The 18,654-nt window shown below is 36.9% G+C and overlaps 1 protein-coding gene across 4 annotated transcripts; it reads right to left on the minus strand.

Annotated features, from left to right (window-relative positions):
* Window positions 1-1,425: 1,425 nt before the first annotated feature.
* pou6f1 (POU class 6 homeobox 1) lies at window positions 1,426-16,714 on the minus strand. Of its 4 annotated transcripts, none has more exons than XM_067371028.1 (12): window positions 16,349-16,714; window positions 14,036-14,166; window positions 13,652-13,696; window positions 9,848-10,031; window positions 9,523-9,638; window positions 8,537-8,753; window positions 8,042-8,256; window positions 6,873-7,001; window positions 6,520-6,756; window positions 5,716-5,851; window positions 5,329-5,497; window positions 1,426-3,188 (listed from the first exon to the last, which is right to left on the minus strand). In XM_067371028.1, the coding sequence occupies exons 2-12, from the start codon at window positions 14,087-14,089 to the stop codon at window positions 2,843-2,845; spliced, it is 1,848 nt and encodes a 615-aa protein (XP_067227129.1). In that variant the 5' UTR covers window positions 14,090-14,166; window positions 16,349-16,714; the 3' UTR covers window positions 1,426-2,842. The 4 variants fall into 4 exon arrangements, with proteins under 4 accessions (XP_067227129.1, XP_067227128.1, XP_067227130.1 ...); XM_067371027.1 differs by having other exon boundaries at window positions 8,528-8,753; XM_067371029.1 differs by lacking the exon at window positions 13,652-13,696 and having other exon boundaries at window positions 8,528-8,753.
* Between the last annotated feature and the right edge of the window lie 1,940 nt (window positions 16,715-18,654).

Raw genomic sequence — 18,654 nt, forward strand, 5'->3', positions numbered from 1 at the left:
AGAAGAACAGGGTGAAAGTGATTCAGTGGCTCCTGATCTGAACCCAATCGAACACTGATGGGGAATTCTGAAGTTGAGCATCACTCTCCATCCAGCATCCAGTCTCTGAAAGAGGTCATTCTTGAAGAATGGAAAAAAGATAGATGTTGCAAAATGTCGCCAACTTGTTCATTCCATGCCTACAAGATTTGGTGCTGTCATTAAAAATCATGGAGGCCATACAAAGTACTAGATGTAGTAGTTTTTGTTGTGGGGTGTACTCATTTTTGCATCACCCTAATTTGAATAAAACTGAAAAATGTGTAATCTAAGTTATATTATTATCCTTACTTTCATGTTATAAGTTAAACGGATGTTATATAAAACTTAGTCTTGTCAACATTTTGGAAATTGTTTTTGTGTTCATTCAGATATTGTTTAAAATGTTACTTTTCAAGGGGGGTGTACTCATTTACGCTGAGTACTATATCTCTTCAGTGTTAATGTTTTTAGATGTTTCTGCTGACAAAATACTGCAAAAAGATTGTTCCAAGAAATGTCAGTAGACAAACTCCAGACAACATGAGCTGTGGAAAATAAGTGATCCAGGAGCTTTATTAAGCTTTTTTACAGTGGATGTCATTGAAAACACGGCCTATCCCTAACAGCCTTGATTTCATACCTGTCATAGCTATTCTTGTTCTTCCTCCTCCTCCATGGTGCTGCTCTGATCAAGGTCTATTAAAAGTATAAACAAAAGTACCCAAATGTTTTGGCTCAATATTCTGCCAAAAATACCACAGTTGTTACATCAATCAATAAAAACAAAGAATTCTGAAAGCTTCATACACTTTTTTTTGAAGATGCCACGCTTATGATTTTAGGAAGGATAATAAATACAGTGTTGATGTTTTGGTGGAAAATATGGTTACGATGGCAATGGCAATTTTTTTTTTTGCATAGTAACAAATATACAGTACATGCTATTTTAAGGCCATCGAAACCATAAAAGCCATGGATCACTGCATTATTATCATCATTACTAGCCTTCTAATATTTAGCATGATTTCTTTTGAAAAACCCATATTGATTTTATTATGATGGTATTATGGTGTTTAAGGCCCTGCTACAGTTAGTGTCACTATAGTTAAACCAAAACCAAAATCTAAAAGGGTTACAACACATTGTATGGAACATATTACCTTTATGTTGTCTGGACAGTTATTTAAAATTAACTTGATCCGTATATTTTGATGTCTACAGGTTACTTTTTGAATGTGTTTGAGTATGAAGAATACAATCATGACTGGCAAGATGTCAAAAGCTATTTACCAAATATTAAAATCAAATACAACAAATCTGTTTAGCGTTAATTTATTACAATAACAAGTTAATACCAAACATTACAATTGATACAAAATAAATATAGTTAATGGAGTACCGTACCATTGTTTATAATCTGTAAATGCATTTAGGAATCATTTTAAAAACAATAAGTTCTGCACAGATTAAAATGTTGAACAGATGCTGCTTTTTTTTTTTACATGTTAAGTCTATGTTTATAGCGTTTGTTAAAACATGTCTAATACCGTTCCTTCTTCACAACATTAAAATGTAAATGTATGGTATTGTACCAATCAAGATAAGAATCCATTAGATAAATACTGAAGGTCCATAAGAACAATATAGCTTTATGCTTAGAACAAACATGTGAAACATGTTACAACAAACTTCTGTCTGGGCTGTTTTACTAAATGGGGAAATGTTCACCTGTGAATATTGCTGCCACAATAAGAGAACAAATGAGAGCACAATCCAAATTCATTAATAATAGTAAAATCTTTTAACACTTGTCTGTCGGCTCATCGATCAACAATAAAACAGACTTTCAGCAGTACAGATCATGTTTCTTAAGTGCCCCGTGTAGGTATAGACGCAAGTTTGTCTTCAATATCATCTCCTGAAATAAAGATTTGCTTTCTGTTAAAATCCATAGGACATGTTCTAGTACGTCAGTCATTGTAATCTTTGATAGCGGGTACAGTTTTCTATTTAAAACAGTTGAACTCATACAATTCTCCGGCGTATGAAATTACGATGACAGCTGAAATGGAAAAATTGGATTTAGCCACATAAAAGCAGGGCATGCTTTCTGATTCAGAGTACTATGATTGTCCACTTGACTGAACCACATCTACAGTATTTAAGCACAAAGACAGGGGAACCACTGTACTGAAATAAAGACCTGAATACACCCTCTCAGATGGACTTTTTGGAAGTTTTAAGATGAACAAAAAAAACAATTATTTGTCTCAAACATTGTACAATAACATAGCTTAAAGTTTACAGCAAAACTATATGAACGCATGAATAAAAATAAAATCAGTCAAATGATTAAATAGCCTCTTAAATGTACTAAACGTAGTCAGAAGCCATAGCTGCAATTGCTACAGCGAAAAGCAATTTTAACAGCCAATAGTTAGTTTCTGCAAAAACAAAAACAACTAAATGAGAAAGCATATTTGCAAGCTTTCTCTATTATATATTAATGAAGTGCTTATTTTTTGTCTATAAAAACAGCAACTTCAGGATTTCGTAGCTTCTTCTGTATTTTAAACAGTTCAAAAGCCATTTTAGCATTGAAAATTGTGGTGGCATGGCAAAAAGTCACTCTGCATGCAGTATAACGGAAACAAAAAAACAAAAAACAAAAAAAAGATACTATTCTAAGACCGCACACAATTCAAGTGCCGCTGGCTTCATCACAACAGCAAATCAGTTATTTCAGTCATTTTGCAACTAGCACCAATACATCAACGTCCAAAAAGTTCTTCCGTTGCACTCTAAGAGACACGCCATCATCCTACTGGGCCTGAAACACGTTGATCTTGCTTGTATTTTTCAGAGTCTGTCGACGGTTACAAAACCAGACCCGAACCACCTCTCTGTCATAATTCAACTCCTTTGCGATCTCTGTAATCTCTTGGCCAGTTGGAAGGGAGTTTTTCTCAAAGTAAGTGTTGAGGACCTCGATGGCCTGCGGCGTGAAGCTCGTTCTCCGTTTACGCTTCTTGGAGGGTTCTCCGCCCACAAACTCCATCAAGTTCTGCTGGCCTTTCTGATTCCAGAGCTCAGCCTCTGCCAGCCAGCGCTCCAGCACGGGTTTCAGCTTCTGGGCACTTTTAGGAGTGATGTCAAGCTTCTCAAATCTTCAAACAAGAGGCAAAGTGTCAACACACAAGATATTGGAGTGGAATGTGAATCTTTCCGGCACTTATATTTGAGAACAGGTTTTATATTGAATGTAATAAGTAAGTTATAATTTTATATTTATATATATTATATATATTATTTTACACACACACACACACACAGGTGCTGGTCATATAATTAGAATATCGTGAAAAAGTTCATTTTTTTATTGTAAATTATTTAAAAAAAAAATGAAACTTTCATTTATACTTGACTTGAGAAAGTAAAAAACATTTCAAAAGTTTTTTTTTTTTTTTTTTTTTTATTGTTGATTAGAGCGTACAGCTAATGAAAGTTCAAAATCCAGTATCTCAAAATATCAGAATATTTACATTTGAGTTTCATTAAATGACCATCCCTACAGTATAAATTCCAGGTATCTCTTGTTCTTTGAAACCACACTAATGGGGAAGACTGCTGACTTGGCAATGGTCCAGGAGACAATCATTGACACCCTCCACAAAGAGAGTAAGTTACAGATGGTCATTACTGAATGTGGTGGCTGTTTACAGAGTGATGTATCAAAGCATATTAAATGCAAAAATGACTAGAAGGAAGAAATTGGGTAGGCAAAGGTGCACAAGCAACAGGGAAGACCACAAACTTGAGAATACTGTCAAGTAAAGCCGATTCAGACACTTGGGAGAGCTTCACAATGTGTCAAATGAAGCCGGAGTCAGCGCATCAAGAGTCAACACACTCAGACAATTTCAGGAAAAGGACTACCAAGCCACTTCTGAAACAGAAACAACGTCAGAAGCATCTTACCTGGGCTAAGGAGAAAAAGAACTGGACAGTGAACAGTGGTCGAAAGTTTTGCATTTCATGTTGAAACCATGGTCCTAGAGTCTGAAGGAAGACTGTAGAGGCATAGAATCCAAGCTGCCTGAAGTCTAGTGGGAAGTTTCTGAAGTTAGTAATGATTTGGGGGGGGCGTGACGTCTGCTGGTGTTGGTCCATTGTGTTTTATCAAGTGCAAAGTCAATGCAGCCATCTTCCAGGAGATTTGGGAGCACTTTATGCTTCCATCTGCTGACAAGCTTTATGGAGATGCTGATTTCCTTTTGCAGCAGGACTTTAGCACCTGCCCACAGCGCAAAAACCACTTCCAACTTTTGAAATGTTTTACTTTACATGTAGGGAATCTAGAATATGTGAATGTTTCAATTTTTAAAAATAATGAAATAATAATAATAAAAAAACTTTTTCACGATATTCTAATTATATGACCAGCACCTGTGTCTGTGTGTGTGTGATATATACACACACATACATATATATATATATATATATATATATATATATATATAAAAACAATAAAAAATACATTTTTCAATTGTAGTCTTCTAAACATCTGAAATAAACTAAGTGCAATGTAGTGTTGTCAAAAAGTGATTTTTCGACATGTTTCAATACTAAAATATTTGAAACGCTTCCAATATTTAAATCTTTTTCCGCAGAAAAAAAAACACAATAACAGCTGTGTTTCTCGCTCTCATCTCACAGACAGCGAGTTGACACACAAACCCATCTCCCCTCACTCACTCGTTTCATTTGCGCTGGATGAATATCGTTAGTGTTACAGTGCTTGAATTTTGTCATGGGATTGTGGGTATTGCACATAATCTTACTCATTCCAGCAGATTTTGTGCTCACACTCAAAGTGCACGCACATAAAGCCGCCGCTCAGTACTAAATTGAGTTCTTTTTCACTGCTTATTGCGCTTAAACAGTCAAATAAACACAATGTCAAAATGCCGGTCGTAAACAGTTGAGAAAGAAAACGCATGTGTAACAGATTAATGGAACCGTGCGTCAGGCCTTAAAGTGACAGCAGCCTAAAATACCTCCTGCCAAATTAACAGATTATATTATATATCTATGGCAATTTTTCCCCATGGTATCGATGTCAAAATTGTGACCAGTGAAAATGCTGAGTGGTTAGTAACTTTTGAAATCCGGTGAGCAAAAAAGTTAATGTCAAGCCCTCTCTCTCTCTCTATAAAATTATATTATACATATATATATATATATATATATATATATATATATGTCACGTAAAGAAAGAAACAAAGAGAAGACAGAAAAGAGAATAACCTGCAGATGGCTGACTGACTGTATGCGGGACCCTCTGTAGCAGTGAGAGCCTGGCCCACTTGAGTCTGTGTCAACCCCAGAGAGAGCCGTCGAATCTTAAAATTTTTGGCAAACTCCCGGATCTCCTCCAGATTAATGGCCTCTTCTTCATTCACAGCAGACTGTGGCTCTAACGAAAACAAAAATTGAATAAGGACTTTTGGATCCTGTCCAAATCATAAACAACATGAGTAATTTACCCGTGAGTCACTGAAATATCAATCTTTAAAACTGAAATCTGATCTAAACAGTCTTAAAGAATTGCTCCTATTCAATTACGTGACTGAAGAAGGTTGTAAATGCAAACATAAACAGTAATGATATACTACCAGTAAAATATAAACCTACTGCTGACAAGCTGCCCCACGGTAGGCATGTCTCCACAGGCAATGGCGCCAGTAGAGGTGAGGGGTGTGACTGATTTAACTACTTGTGGCTGGGGAGCAATGATCACTTTGGATGGGGCCACTTTCCCAACAGGACCCTATAGAACAAATAACAGCCCATGATCAAATATGACAATCATTTTACAAATATTTCTAGAGAAAATGTGCAAAACTCACCCCCTGATTTTGCCAGGGCATTGCAAGGTAATTTCTAAGGTATAGTCAATTGCTATTAAATTGGTAGGGTGCTAAATGGGTGCTAGGCAGCTGCTTGGGTGTTCTGGACTGTCGCTAAGTGGTTGCTAGGGCATTCTGCTCATTGGAAAACCAGAATTTACTGTGGCGAATTTTCTGCAAAATGATATTACATTGATTCTTGCATGTTTTGTGACATCTACAAAGTGAAATGACCAGTCAGTGGCACTAAAAGAGTGTACAGTTTTTTAAAAACAGGTGAACGTGAATCTGACATTTTATTACACTGGTTGTTGTATATATCGAGTGTGCATTTACAGGTTTGAGTTATGGTAATTAACCATAATAAGGACTCAAATACAGGACTGAAAACTGTATTCTGCTGCTGTGTGAACGTAGGTAGTAGCACATTTCTCCAATGAGCCTATGTTGGCATTCTGAGTGGATGCTAGAGCATCGCTAGGTAGTTGCTAAGCAGTTGCTAGGGTATTCTGAGTGGTTTCTTACTCATCCAATATATAGTGATGCTTAGAAAGTACAAAAATGGTGCACAGACTACACAAAATGGTACCTGTGTGGTGGTTTTGGTGAGTGTCAGGGGCACAGTGGTTTTGGGGAGGACGGAGGCGGCGGATGGGGCAGCTGCTGTCGGACCGTTCCCTATCGTAGCAATGATCTGGCCCTGGGAGTTCAAGATCAGCTGTGGGGACACAGTCTGGACCTGCAGGCCTTGAGTGGGTAACGCAGAGGCTGCCGCAGCTCCAGCCAGTGATGCAGGGTTGACCAGCAGAGGAAGTGTTCCAATCACCTAAAACAGGTATGAAACTAATGAGATGGGTAGGTAAATCATTGTGCAAGGAGGCTTGCCCTTGGGGAAATTGTGTCTGTTAAATGAATAAATGTACATTTAAACGTAGTACTAACCTGACCCTGTGCGTTGGTAATGAGTTGACTTGTGAGTCCAGCCACATTAGACATGGCGCTGGTGAAGATAGGAGTTGTAGTAAGAGAGCTGATGAACTGAGGCTGAGCACCCAGAGAGGCTGCACTAATCTGAAGAAGAAAAAAAAAAAAAAAAAAAAAAAAAAAAACACTGATTAGATTTATATAAATTCATTATGAATCATTTTAGCATTTTAAGGCTAGATGAGTTACCTGAAAGAAACTAGCAATCCTTGTAAAGACGCAAAAAATGGTTTTAGGTGAGCTTAGGTTTAAAATTGTACAATTTTCACCAAAAAAGTTCCATCTAGTTTGCATGTGATTTATGAAATATTTACATAATAATTATTATAATTACATAAAAACACCTGCACAAAACAAAAAAACAGAAGATGGACTGAATGAAAATGCAAATTCACTCTCTGACAGTAGGTGGTGCTTACTGTCGAAACAGCAACAGTTTCCTTGGTTACAGCTGTCCACAAAGCAGCGCTGCGCTTATAAAGGCTACTTTATACAGAGAAAAAAAAACAACATCGAAACTTTCTGAAGACAGTCAGTTCCCTTTCAGAGATACATTCATATAAACCCCATCTCCAATTCAATATTTATATTTTTCTTCTGATATTTTGAGCATCACGAACAGTGAGCTTGCTGTGCCTGGTACAGTATTTGCTCTGCTGGCACGACTCTGTTCTCCTCTTTACGTCCGTCTTCAGTGTGCTCTGTCTCTGGTTTGTTTTAACATTCTGTTAACAGACTTCATAATATTTCCACACAAATTACATTTTGTGAAACGATTGCAATGCAGTTTGTGCGCAACTCCGAAATAGAGATCGGCCAAAAAAAAAAAAAAAAAAAAAAAAAAAAAAAGATTTATGGCTGGTTGACTGGTGCATCTATAGCACCTATAGTAGTACTTTTATGAAAGCAGTCTTTAAGAAATGTCCTCTTAAATATCCAGTACTAGCCAATAAGAATCCAATAAATAAAAAAATAAAAAAATTGTAAATTGGTTAGGCACCAATATTGTCCCCATACACTGTGCATTCTTACTTCAAATCTTAAAAATACAATTTTCCACATATATGATTACGACTAATCCCTAAATCATGAATCACGCATTCATATTAGAAGTGTTCCCTACTCACAATAGCAGGGTTGATGGACAGGCCTGCAGTCTGAAGTGTTGCGACAGAAGCACTAGGCTCTGACACCTTCTGCACAATAGATGCGGTGGTGGCTGGCGTGGCCTGCGTTGGCTGCAGGGCCGCTTGTACGGACTGCAGAGCAGACACCTGGGGCTGCAGGACTGCCTGCGCAGGTGACTGCAGCTGCGTCTGGACAGAGTTCAACACAGTAGCAGCTGGAAAAAAAATAATAACAGGCTGTTGTAACAATCAAATTTCAAAAGGAGTTTGTATGCTCAGTAAAACACCTTCTACTATTAAAAAATGTCATTATTCTGAACTGCTGACTGGTCTGGACAAAAATACCATTTCATATAAACACAATATGCTGCATTTAATCCATGCATTTTAAATTGAATCTCATGCCATACAATTAATATAAAATATGCACTTTTTCTAAGATTCTTTGCACCTGATGAGTATGCAATATGTGTGCAAGCACCATACCCTGCAGACCTGCAAACGGCAGCTTCAGCAGTCCTCCGGCAGGGCTGACTGCCGTGAGACCAGGGATGGTGGCGACAGTGGCGGTGGGTAAGGTGAGCACTGCCAGACCACCCTGACCACCCACAGATCCGGCCATACTCAAAGGAATGAGCAGGGGCTGACCCAAAGAACCCTGCTGGGCAAGCATGCCAGTCATCAGAGAGGCCAAACCATCCTGAGTCAGGACCTGGGAGGGTAATGGCAAACTGATTTAATTATTCAAATATTCAGATTTAGTTTTTCAAATGTTTTGACATTTACAGGTACTTTGCTGACATTTGCACCTATTATGCCCCTTTTTACAAGATGTAATATAAGTCTCTGGTGTCCCCAGAATGTGTGAAGTGTCAGCTTGAAATACCAAAGATCATTTATTAACTAATTTGGATGTGAGCAAAAGCACACCATTTTCATGTGTGTCCCTTTAAATGCAACTGAGCTGCTGCTCCTTGCCCCCTTTCCAGAAGAGGGTGGAGCCTTTAGAGCTGGAGAAACTCAAGGCCAAAATGTCAGAAATTGTCAGGCGTAAGTACCGCGGTAGGGCGAAATATTGACTTAGTCTTTGCTCATTCGCTTTGTAGACACTGGATTGGCAAGACGAGCATTTGTGGTTAAAAAGTATATTCATTTTTTTTTTTTTTTTTAGAAAATGACTGTTTTGCTAGATAAGACCCTTATTCCTCAGTTGGGATCATGTAAAGCCCTTTGAAGCTGCATTGAAACTGCAATTTGGACCTTCAACCCATTGAACCCTGTTGAAGTCCACTATATGGAGAAAAATCCTGGAATGTTTTCCTTAAAAAAAAACTTAATTTCTTTTCGACTGAAGAAAGAAAGTCATAAACATCTTGTATGACATGGGGGTGAGTAAATTATTAGGAAATTTTAATTCTGGAGTGAACTAATCCTTTAAACGGCAAAAATATCCTCTTTTTAAAAAGAAAAATGGAGTTCACCTGTGGGCAGGCCTGGACGGTGATGGGTACGCTGGTTTGCGGCTGGGCTGGAGACACACTGATGGGGGCTGTGGAGACCGCAGTCTGGACTGCAGGTGCTGAGACCTCCACAGACACTACATGAAAACAGAGTCAGATTTGCTGAAACCTATTATTTTAGAATGTCTTCCATGCATAGGAAACATCACAGTGTCTCTTTCCAACCATGCATTTATGACAATTATGACTTTAAATGCTTCTTTGATGATGTTGGCTTTGAATACTGGGTTGCTATGATACCAAAACTAGTGTGGTTATTTATATCAGTCAATTTTATCAGCCTCACCAGGTGTAGTAGCGTTTGTGGTTACTGGACTGTCCAACGGACCCTCCTCAGCGGCATCCAGGGTCTGACCAGCGCCCTCCTCGCCCCCTGACTCCACCTTCTCATCAGCCCCTGAAGACGACAAGGCTGTATCCACCTCCACCTCCAACACACGGATGGTCTCCTGACCTGACATGACGATGACCTGGAGGAAGGGGTTTAATGGGTTATAAATGCTCTCCTTTCGGGGGTAATGGGGGGCAGTGCTGACAAGATGAAAATGCGCCATGGTCTGTTATGGATGAGTTTACAACAGTGTGTGTATTCTGATCTCACAGACATTTTATTAAAATACTGATAAGGTTTGCTGAGCCAAAGAGCATGAAACTGTTGCAACTAGAGCAGGGCGATTTTATTGTGCTTTTTTCATTTTTATTTAATTATTTGATGATTAAGGTGCACTTCTTCCTCCATTTTTTTTTTATTTAAAGAAAATAAATACTTTTGCTAAATAATTTCTAATAATAATTTAAAATCATGTACATACTTAAAGGGATAGTTCACCCAAAATTGAAAATCATCTCATAATTTACTCACCCTCAAGCCATCCTAGATGTATATGTATTTCTTCTTCTTTCAATCAGAGTTATATTAAAAAATATCCTGGCTCTTCCCAGCTTTGTAATTAGATTGAATAGCGCCTGAGTTTTTGATGTTCCAAAAAGTGCATCCATCCATCATTAATGTAATCTATCCGGCTCCAAGGGGTTAATAAAGGCCTTCTGAAGCAAAGAGATGCATTTTTCTTAGAAAAATATCCATATTTAAAACTTTATAAACTATAATCACTGGCTTCTGGTAATAGCCATATGTGATTTAAGTTCAGGCAGAAGAGTGACCTCTGACCTGATGCATAACGTAGGATGTAGAAGTTGAGATGAGAGTAGACGCCTCTCGCGATTCAAACAAATAGGGCTGGGCAACAAACTCAAGCTCCTCCTCTATTAGATCGAAATCCTCCAACATTTCTCATTTTAGACTTCTAATTTGTGACCGGTGTTTTGTTTTGCTCCATCTTCTGCGTTTCCGCGTTCAATACGTCATGTGTCGGGTCAGAGGTCTCTCTTCCACTCAGGACTAATATACGGACTGCATACGGATGTTCCCAGAAGCCAGTGATAAAAAAAGATATAAATATGGATATTTTTCTTGCAAAAATGCATTGCTTCTCTTCAGAAGGCCTTTATTAACCCACTGGAGTCATATGGATTACGTTTATGATGCTTTTTGGAACTTCAAAAACTCAGACGCCATTCAATCCCATTATAAAGCTGGGAAGAGCCCGGATATTTTTAGATAAAACTCCGATTGTGTTCGGCTGAAAGAAGAAAGTCATATACACCTAGGATGGCTTGAGGGTGAGTAAAATTATGGGATAATTTTCATTTTTGGGTAAACTATCCCTTTAAGATCAGTAGCATAATAAAAGCCATTTTATCAGACATGGTTTCCCCATTAGGACAATCCCAATCAATGTTGAGATCACATGACCAGTAGTATACTATTCACTTAAAAGGTGCCCTAGAACCAGTTTTTACAAGATATAATATAAGTCTAAGGTGTCCCCTGAATGTGTCTGTGCAGTTTCAGCTTAAAATACCCCATAGATTTTTTTAAATTAATTGTTTTAACTTTTGGGGCATCATTAACTATGCACTGATTCAGGCTGCGGCCCCTTTAAATCCTCGCGCTCCCTGTCCCCCGAGCTCTCGACTATAATACAGTGCATTTACAAAGTTCACACAGCTAACATAACCCTCAAATGGATCTTTACAAGATGTTCATCATGCATGCTGCATGCATGTGTTGGATCATGTGAGTATAGTATTTGATTCTGAATGAGTTTGATAGTGCTCCGTGGCTAAAGCTAACATTACACACTGTTGGAGAGATTTATAAAGAATGAAGTTGTGTTTATGAATTATACAGACTGCAAGTGTTTAAAAATGAAAATAGCGATGGCTCTCTTGATGTCTCCGTGAATACAGTAAAAACCATGGTAACTTTAACCACATTTAACAGTACATTAGCAACATGCTAACAAAACATTTAGAAAGACAATTTACAAATATCACTAAAAATATCATGTTATCATGAATCATGTCAGTTATTATTGCTCCATCTGCCATTTTTTGCTGTTGTTCTTGCTTGCTTACATAGTCTGATGATTCAGCTGTGCACAGATCCAGACGTTAATACTGGCTGCCCTTGTCTAACACCTTGAACATGCGCTGGCATATGCAAATATTGGGGGCGTACATATTAATTATCCCGACTGTTACTTAACAGTCAGTGTTATGTTGAGATTCGCCTGTTCTCCGGAGGTCTTTTAAACAAATTAGATTTACACAAGAAGGAGGAAACAATGGTGTTTGAGACTTACTGTATGTCTTTTCCATGTACTGAACTCTTGTTATTCAACTATGCCAAGGTAAATTCAATTTTTAATTGTAGGGCACCTTTAACCTTCCTATTACTGGACAATATGGCTCAAGGAATAAACAAATCATGCCTGATTATGAATCGAGCATTTGTAATTAGTAATTTAAAACTTTTAGTTCATGCCAATAGTTCATGACACTATTAGTCCTAAACAACATAAAAAAGGTTTGGAAATTGAAAACATTTGAGATCGTGAAAGACTGATTGTGATTCAGTTCAATTTGTCTCTTTTTGATTTATCAAAGATTCGCAGCATTTGTCAAAAATGTGCTTGGAAAGTTCCTGTGTGATATTTTAGGAAAAAATACATGTAGATAATTATTATTTTTTCTTTAATATGCAGTGTTATATTAGTGCATTCCTGATTAAATGTCATTATTCTTTGGGTTCATTTATTGAATAAAGGCATGTAAAACATGTAATTTTGTGCAGTATCACCCGGCCCTACTTGGCACGTTTAATGCATTTAACAGCTGTACAAGAGGCTCAATAGTTTGAAAAAAAGCTAATTAGGAAAGAAAGCAGCAGAGGATGTTCTAATATGTTAACATTAAACCCATGTGAACTCTACGGTCAACATGAGCTTTTGAAATCCAAGTGAATTCTGCTGTCTTTGACTTATACACTACTGTTCAAAAGTTTAGGGTTAGTACATTTTTTCTCCATTTGTCTGAAAGAAATAAAAAAAAAAACTGAACTGACTGTTTTGTCGCCTTGCGTTGGCTGCATCATTTTGAATATCAATCATGCTAATCGCTTTCTTCATTCCAGGCGGCTCATGTTGTTCTGAAAATATTTGCGCGTTGGAATGCTCAGGTAAGATTATTAGAAACGACTTTTGTCTGTGTCATCTTGACTTCTTTGCTTGCTTTCATCACTTTCGCTTTTATTCTCGTGCACGGACTCATTCAACTGAACAGCCAATCATAGTTCTCCCTCTCACTGACAGTGCGATGTCAATGGACCACATCGCCACCGATTCAACATGCTCAATCGGCCAAAATACCTCCGACGATGTCCAACTAGAGCCGAAGCAAAAACTGTGCCGGCCCTCTAACAGCTTGGTGTGTCAGAGCATTAACATTAAAAAAAAACAAAAAAAAAAAAAACGTACTGACTCTAAACTTTTGAACGGTAGTGCATTATAATATAAAACAGCATATTTGACTTTTGCTCAGCTTAATGTCTGATCAAGCATATTATTGAGAACATTTCTCAATCATGTTTCAGTCGAGATCAGAGAAACATCACAGGAGCAAATGCAGGGCTCGGGCAGAGAGGGAAGCTCAGCTCAGCAGTACAGAGGCAGGAGAGGGTGCGTACCTGGTCGTCTTGTGCTGGGAATTTCAAAGTGCAGGAACCTAAAAGCTGAGAAAACACTTCTGCAGTCAGAGAGTGAATGGCTAAAGAGAACAGAGATGCCAAGCACACATTAGGACACAAACAACCAACCCAACAAGGACACAAGTGACATGAGTACAGCAAACAAACAAGAGCGTCTGCCCAAAAACTAGCAAAAGCAATGCTTTCTGCAAATGCCTCACCACCAGAAGAGAATTGCTTGTGCTGTGAACGTAGACTGAACACTCACACACATGGGACATGAGGCTGAACGTGTGATGAAATGTTAAGGTACAACTGTGTTTTGGTAACACTTCCTGTAAGGTTTGAGAAAGTTATGAGAATTATGACTTGACTCATGAATACCTGTTCATTGACAGTAAGTGGCGCATTGTTTGATGGGAGATCCTCTGTGTCCATGATGACGTCTAAGCTCTGAGGAGATCAATGATTCTGCATATTGGTTGAAGGGGATGTTACCAGCTCTGCAGTACCACCTGAGACAAAAAATACTAGTCACTAAGGTTGCTATTGCTATCAAAGGTTAAAGTCACCATGACATAACAATTGACCCCATTTACCTTCTTAATACACGCTCCTGGTCTTATTGTGAATGATTTATCATGTTATTTCAAAATGTAATAAGACAAATATCCTTTTCATCAAAACCTCCCCTACAACCACCTATCAGAGACCAATTTTAATGAATTTCTGGATAAAATTAAGACCTGTCCTACATTTTTTTAATCACTAAACATACAATTTCAATCAGAAATACTTCACATTAAGGAAAATAATTATGATTTTAAAGTGTTACTTCACCCAAAAATGAAATTTCTGTCATTTATTACTCACCCTCATGCCGTTCCGCACCTGTAAGACCCTCATTCATCTTCAGAACAAAAATTAAGATATTTTTGATAAAATCAAATGGCTCAATGAGGCCTGCATTGCCAGCAAGATAATTAACATTTTCAGATGCCCAGAAAGCTACTAAAGACATATTTAAAACAGTTCATGTGACTACAGTGGTTCAACCTTAATGTTATGAAGCAACAAGAAAATAACGACTTTATTCAACAATATCTAGTGATGGATGATTTCAAAACAATGCTTCATGAAGCTTTACAAATCTTTTGTTTCGAATCAGTGGTTCGGAGCGTGTATCAAACTGCCAAAGTCACGTGATTTCAGTAAATGAGGATTTGTTACATCATAAGTGTTTCGAAATTTCAATGGTTCACCACTGGGGGGCATGATTTTGGCAGTTTAATACATGCTCCGAACCACTGATTTGAAACAAAAGATCCATAAAGCTTAGAAGCTTCATGAAGCAGTGTTTTGAAATCGCCCATCACTAGATATTGTTGGATAAAGTGTTAATTATCGTGCTGGCAATGCTGAGCCATCAGATTTCATCAAAAATATCTTAATTTGTGTTCCAAAGATGAACGAAGGTCTTATGGGTGAGTAATAAATGTCATTTTTGTGTGAACTAACCCTTTAAGATCAGTCTTAAATTTTATAATCACTGAACACACAATTTCAATCAGAAATACTTCACATTGAAGAATAAAAATATTGACATTATAAAAGGAACAAAAATGTGACTTGGTACAACTAAATCTGACAAATATCACATTTCAAGCAGAAATACTTCACATTGTGGAAGAAAAAATATGATTTTAAATATTAAAGGTACAAAATATGTGACAGTACAACTAAATCTGACATCTCATTTCAATCTTTACAATATGAAAGAATCATGTTGATTCAGATATTCAAAGATGCTGAGCAACTAAATCTAACAAATAATTTACAATAAAGTATCCCTACTATAAATATAAAACATTACAATAGCGTCAATTACTTTAAGGTGTCTCAAAACTACTAGCTTATTGCAATATGAATAGGTTATTTGTATTTTGTTTAAAATATGATGGTGACTAGCAGCACACCCTTAAAAAATCCACAATTGTAAAGCTTATGCTATAATACCATAGCTTGTGACTAATAATGTGAAGATTTTACAGTAATAACAATAAGTATATAGCAACTATTTTGGCGGGAACTATGATTACTATGGTAAAACTTTGTAAGGCATTGACCAGATAATCCTGACGTAGTCAAGTGTGTAACGTCACGTCTATGACGCCCTCTCTCAAGGTTGTCAACTTAAAATATTAGAGCCCAGGTAGCTCATAGTAGAATGTAAACAGTTTATAAATATTTGCTACATTATTTCCATTGAAAAAAATCGACTGAACATGTTGCAATGCCATCATCATGCAAGCGAATTGTAAGATATATGTCTTGCATTATCATTATGCGCATGTAAATTATCCTAAAAACAATAGAGCATTATGTAAGCCTTGCGCATTTACGTTACACATCAAGCAGGCCTGTGAGGCACTAATGCAGCTCTCCCAAACACACTGACAATGCAATAATAAAACTCTCCCCACGGGACACACACTTCATCTATTGACCACACTCCTCACATGCCAATATGCCATGACTCGGGACGGCATTTGATGTATTTCCTTTCTCTTTATCATAAATATATAAATTATGCTAATTAAGACCATTGCATATTAACCAAAAACTCATTTCGCTTCCTCGAGTTGGTATAGCGTTGTGCGAAAATACATGCAAGCTGTGATCATATTCACGACTTACCCGCTGAAAGGTGGGATATTTTCTTTATTTCTCCTCCTTCGGCGAGCTTTGCCACAGTTTCTTTTAAATATGCATAATTAAAAATTCATCTCACAGCTTCCGACGCGCGCTACGAATGCACACAAAAGAGCTATTTGCATTGATAAGGAGGCTCGGGAAAGCGCTGCTTCTCTTTTCAACTAAATATTTAATGACGTCTTTCCGTTAACTGTCGTGCCGGTGAAGCAAGTGCACCTTAATAGCCAAGGTAACCCCTTATCTGCAGAAAAGTGCCTAAAAATTAACACAAATTTGCTCTTTTGCACTACGTCATGAACATAATTTATGCAGGCCAAGTCTTGCATTGAAAAAATGGCGCTGGCTCGACAGAACGGGAGCGATGGCCGTCTTAAAGGGACAGTACACCGTGTTGCTGCAGTTCACTGCACGATTCAAACCGATAATAGTGCTTATAGCTAGTGTGAGGTTATGCTTTAATGGTAAAATTACTACTAATAATATTATTTCTACTTACAACGGGATCAATTTATTATTATTAAGTATTATCGTTTATTATAATAATAATGACGAATGCTTGTATTAATATATTCGTGTCATTCTACCTCTGTGTGGTTTTAAAGTTTTATTTAAAGCTTTAATGGAAATCATATAGGCATATTTTATTAGGCTAAATGATTCCATATAGGCTAAAATATGAATGAACAGAACAAAACAGACAATTGTTCATTGCATATTCAAACTCAAATTATAATATTGGTCTGTGAGGTCATATACTAATAGTAAAATTACTAATACTAATATAAGATACATTTAATATTCTAAATTATTATTATTATTTATAAAAAAAAAAAAACAATGACAATAATAATATTTTTCATGCATCTTAGTTCCACATTATTATATAAGTTTACAAAAAATGATGTGCATAGAAAATATTGATATTCATGTCATTCTACCTCTGTGCAGTTTTTAATATTTTTAACGCTTTAAAGGAAATCATATAGATATATTTTATATGATTCCATGTAAAGTATTACCAGAACAAAGACAATTAAATTGTTATTTACAATTATTAAAACTTGCTCATGGCTTTTCCGTATACTCTAAAAACATTCTGGGTTAAAAACAACCCAAGTTGGGTTAAATATGGACAAACCCAGCAGCTAACTCAACTATTGATTAAAAATGACTGTATGTCTGGCTTAAAATGAACCTTAAATAGGTTGGAAATTAAAAATCAGACACATAATTACTAGAGGCAACAGTAATAATCAAAGGGTGAACATTTATTAATAAGCAATTTAATAAATTAATTAATATTTATTAAAATATTAATAAATTACAATTTCCAACCTATTTTGGGTTCATTTTAAGCAAGCAATATAGTAATTTTTAATCAATAGTTGAGGTAAATAAAACTACCCAGCAGGTTGGGCAAACATTTAACGCAACTGCTGGGTTCGTCCATATTTACCCCAACTTGGGTTATTTCTTAACCTAGCATTTTCTAGAGTGTAAATGTATTCCCTTAGCAGATGCTTTTATTCAAAGTAACTTTCAATTGAGGAATGCTACAACGGTGTTTCCCAACCCTGTTCCTGGAGGCACACCAACAGCACATTTTGAATGCCTCCCTTATCTGAACCATATATTTCTGGTCTTGAAGTTTCTACTAACGAACTGAGTTGAATCAGGTGTGTTTGATTAGGAAGATTTGGAAAATGTGTACTGTTAGTGTGCCTCAAGGAACAGGGTTGGGAAACACTGTACTACAACACAAGTGAATAAAGAAATAACTAAAAGACAAAAAGATTGGCTACAACCCAAGATGTTTAATCTTCAGTTATTCCCCAGGGGTGATCATGCAATAGAGCATAAGCAAGTGTATCTTTTGCATTGTTTATGAATCTGTGAGAAAACTTTATGCAAACCAGATGAATTCAAGTTACAATGTTGCACTTTTCTCCTTAATGGAAAAAAATAATTGAATACATACTGATTTTTATATTCGATTTACAAGGCATATTCCTTTTTTTTTTATATTTAATGAACAAGCTTAAGAAAGAGACACCCTGTCTCTGCACACACTCTGTGTCTTTCCTCTGTTGCCAAGCCAGCTGGCAAACACTTTCATTTGCATGCATTAGCAGCATATTGCCATGGAGCTCAAAGGGGAACTGGGATTGCTGAATACAGACGAATCTGTAATTATTCACATAATACAGGCCCCAACTAATAGAGAGCACTTTCATTTTATATATACATCTGATAAAAAAGAATTATACACTGCAATTAAAATGCTGTTG

This window comes from Chanodichthys erythropterus, chromosome 20 (assembly GCF_024489055.1).
Source record: "Chanodichthys erythropterus isolate Z2021 chromosome 20, ASM2448905v1, whole genome shotgun sequence".
Lineage (NCBI taxonomy): Eukaryota > Metazoa > Chordata > Actinopteri > Cypriniformes > Xenocyprididae > Chanodichthys > Chanodichthys erythropterus.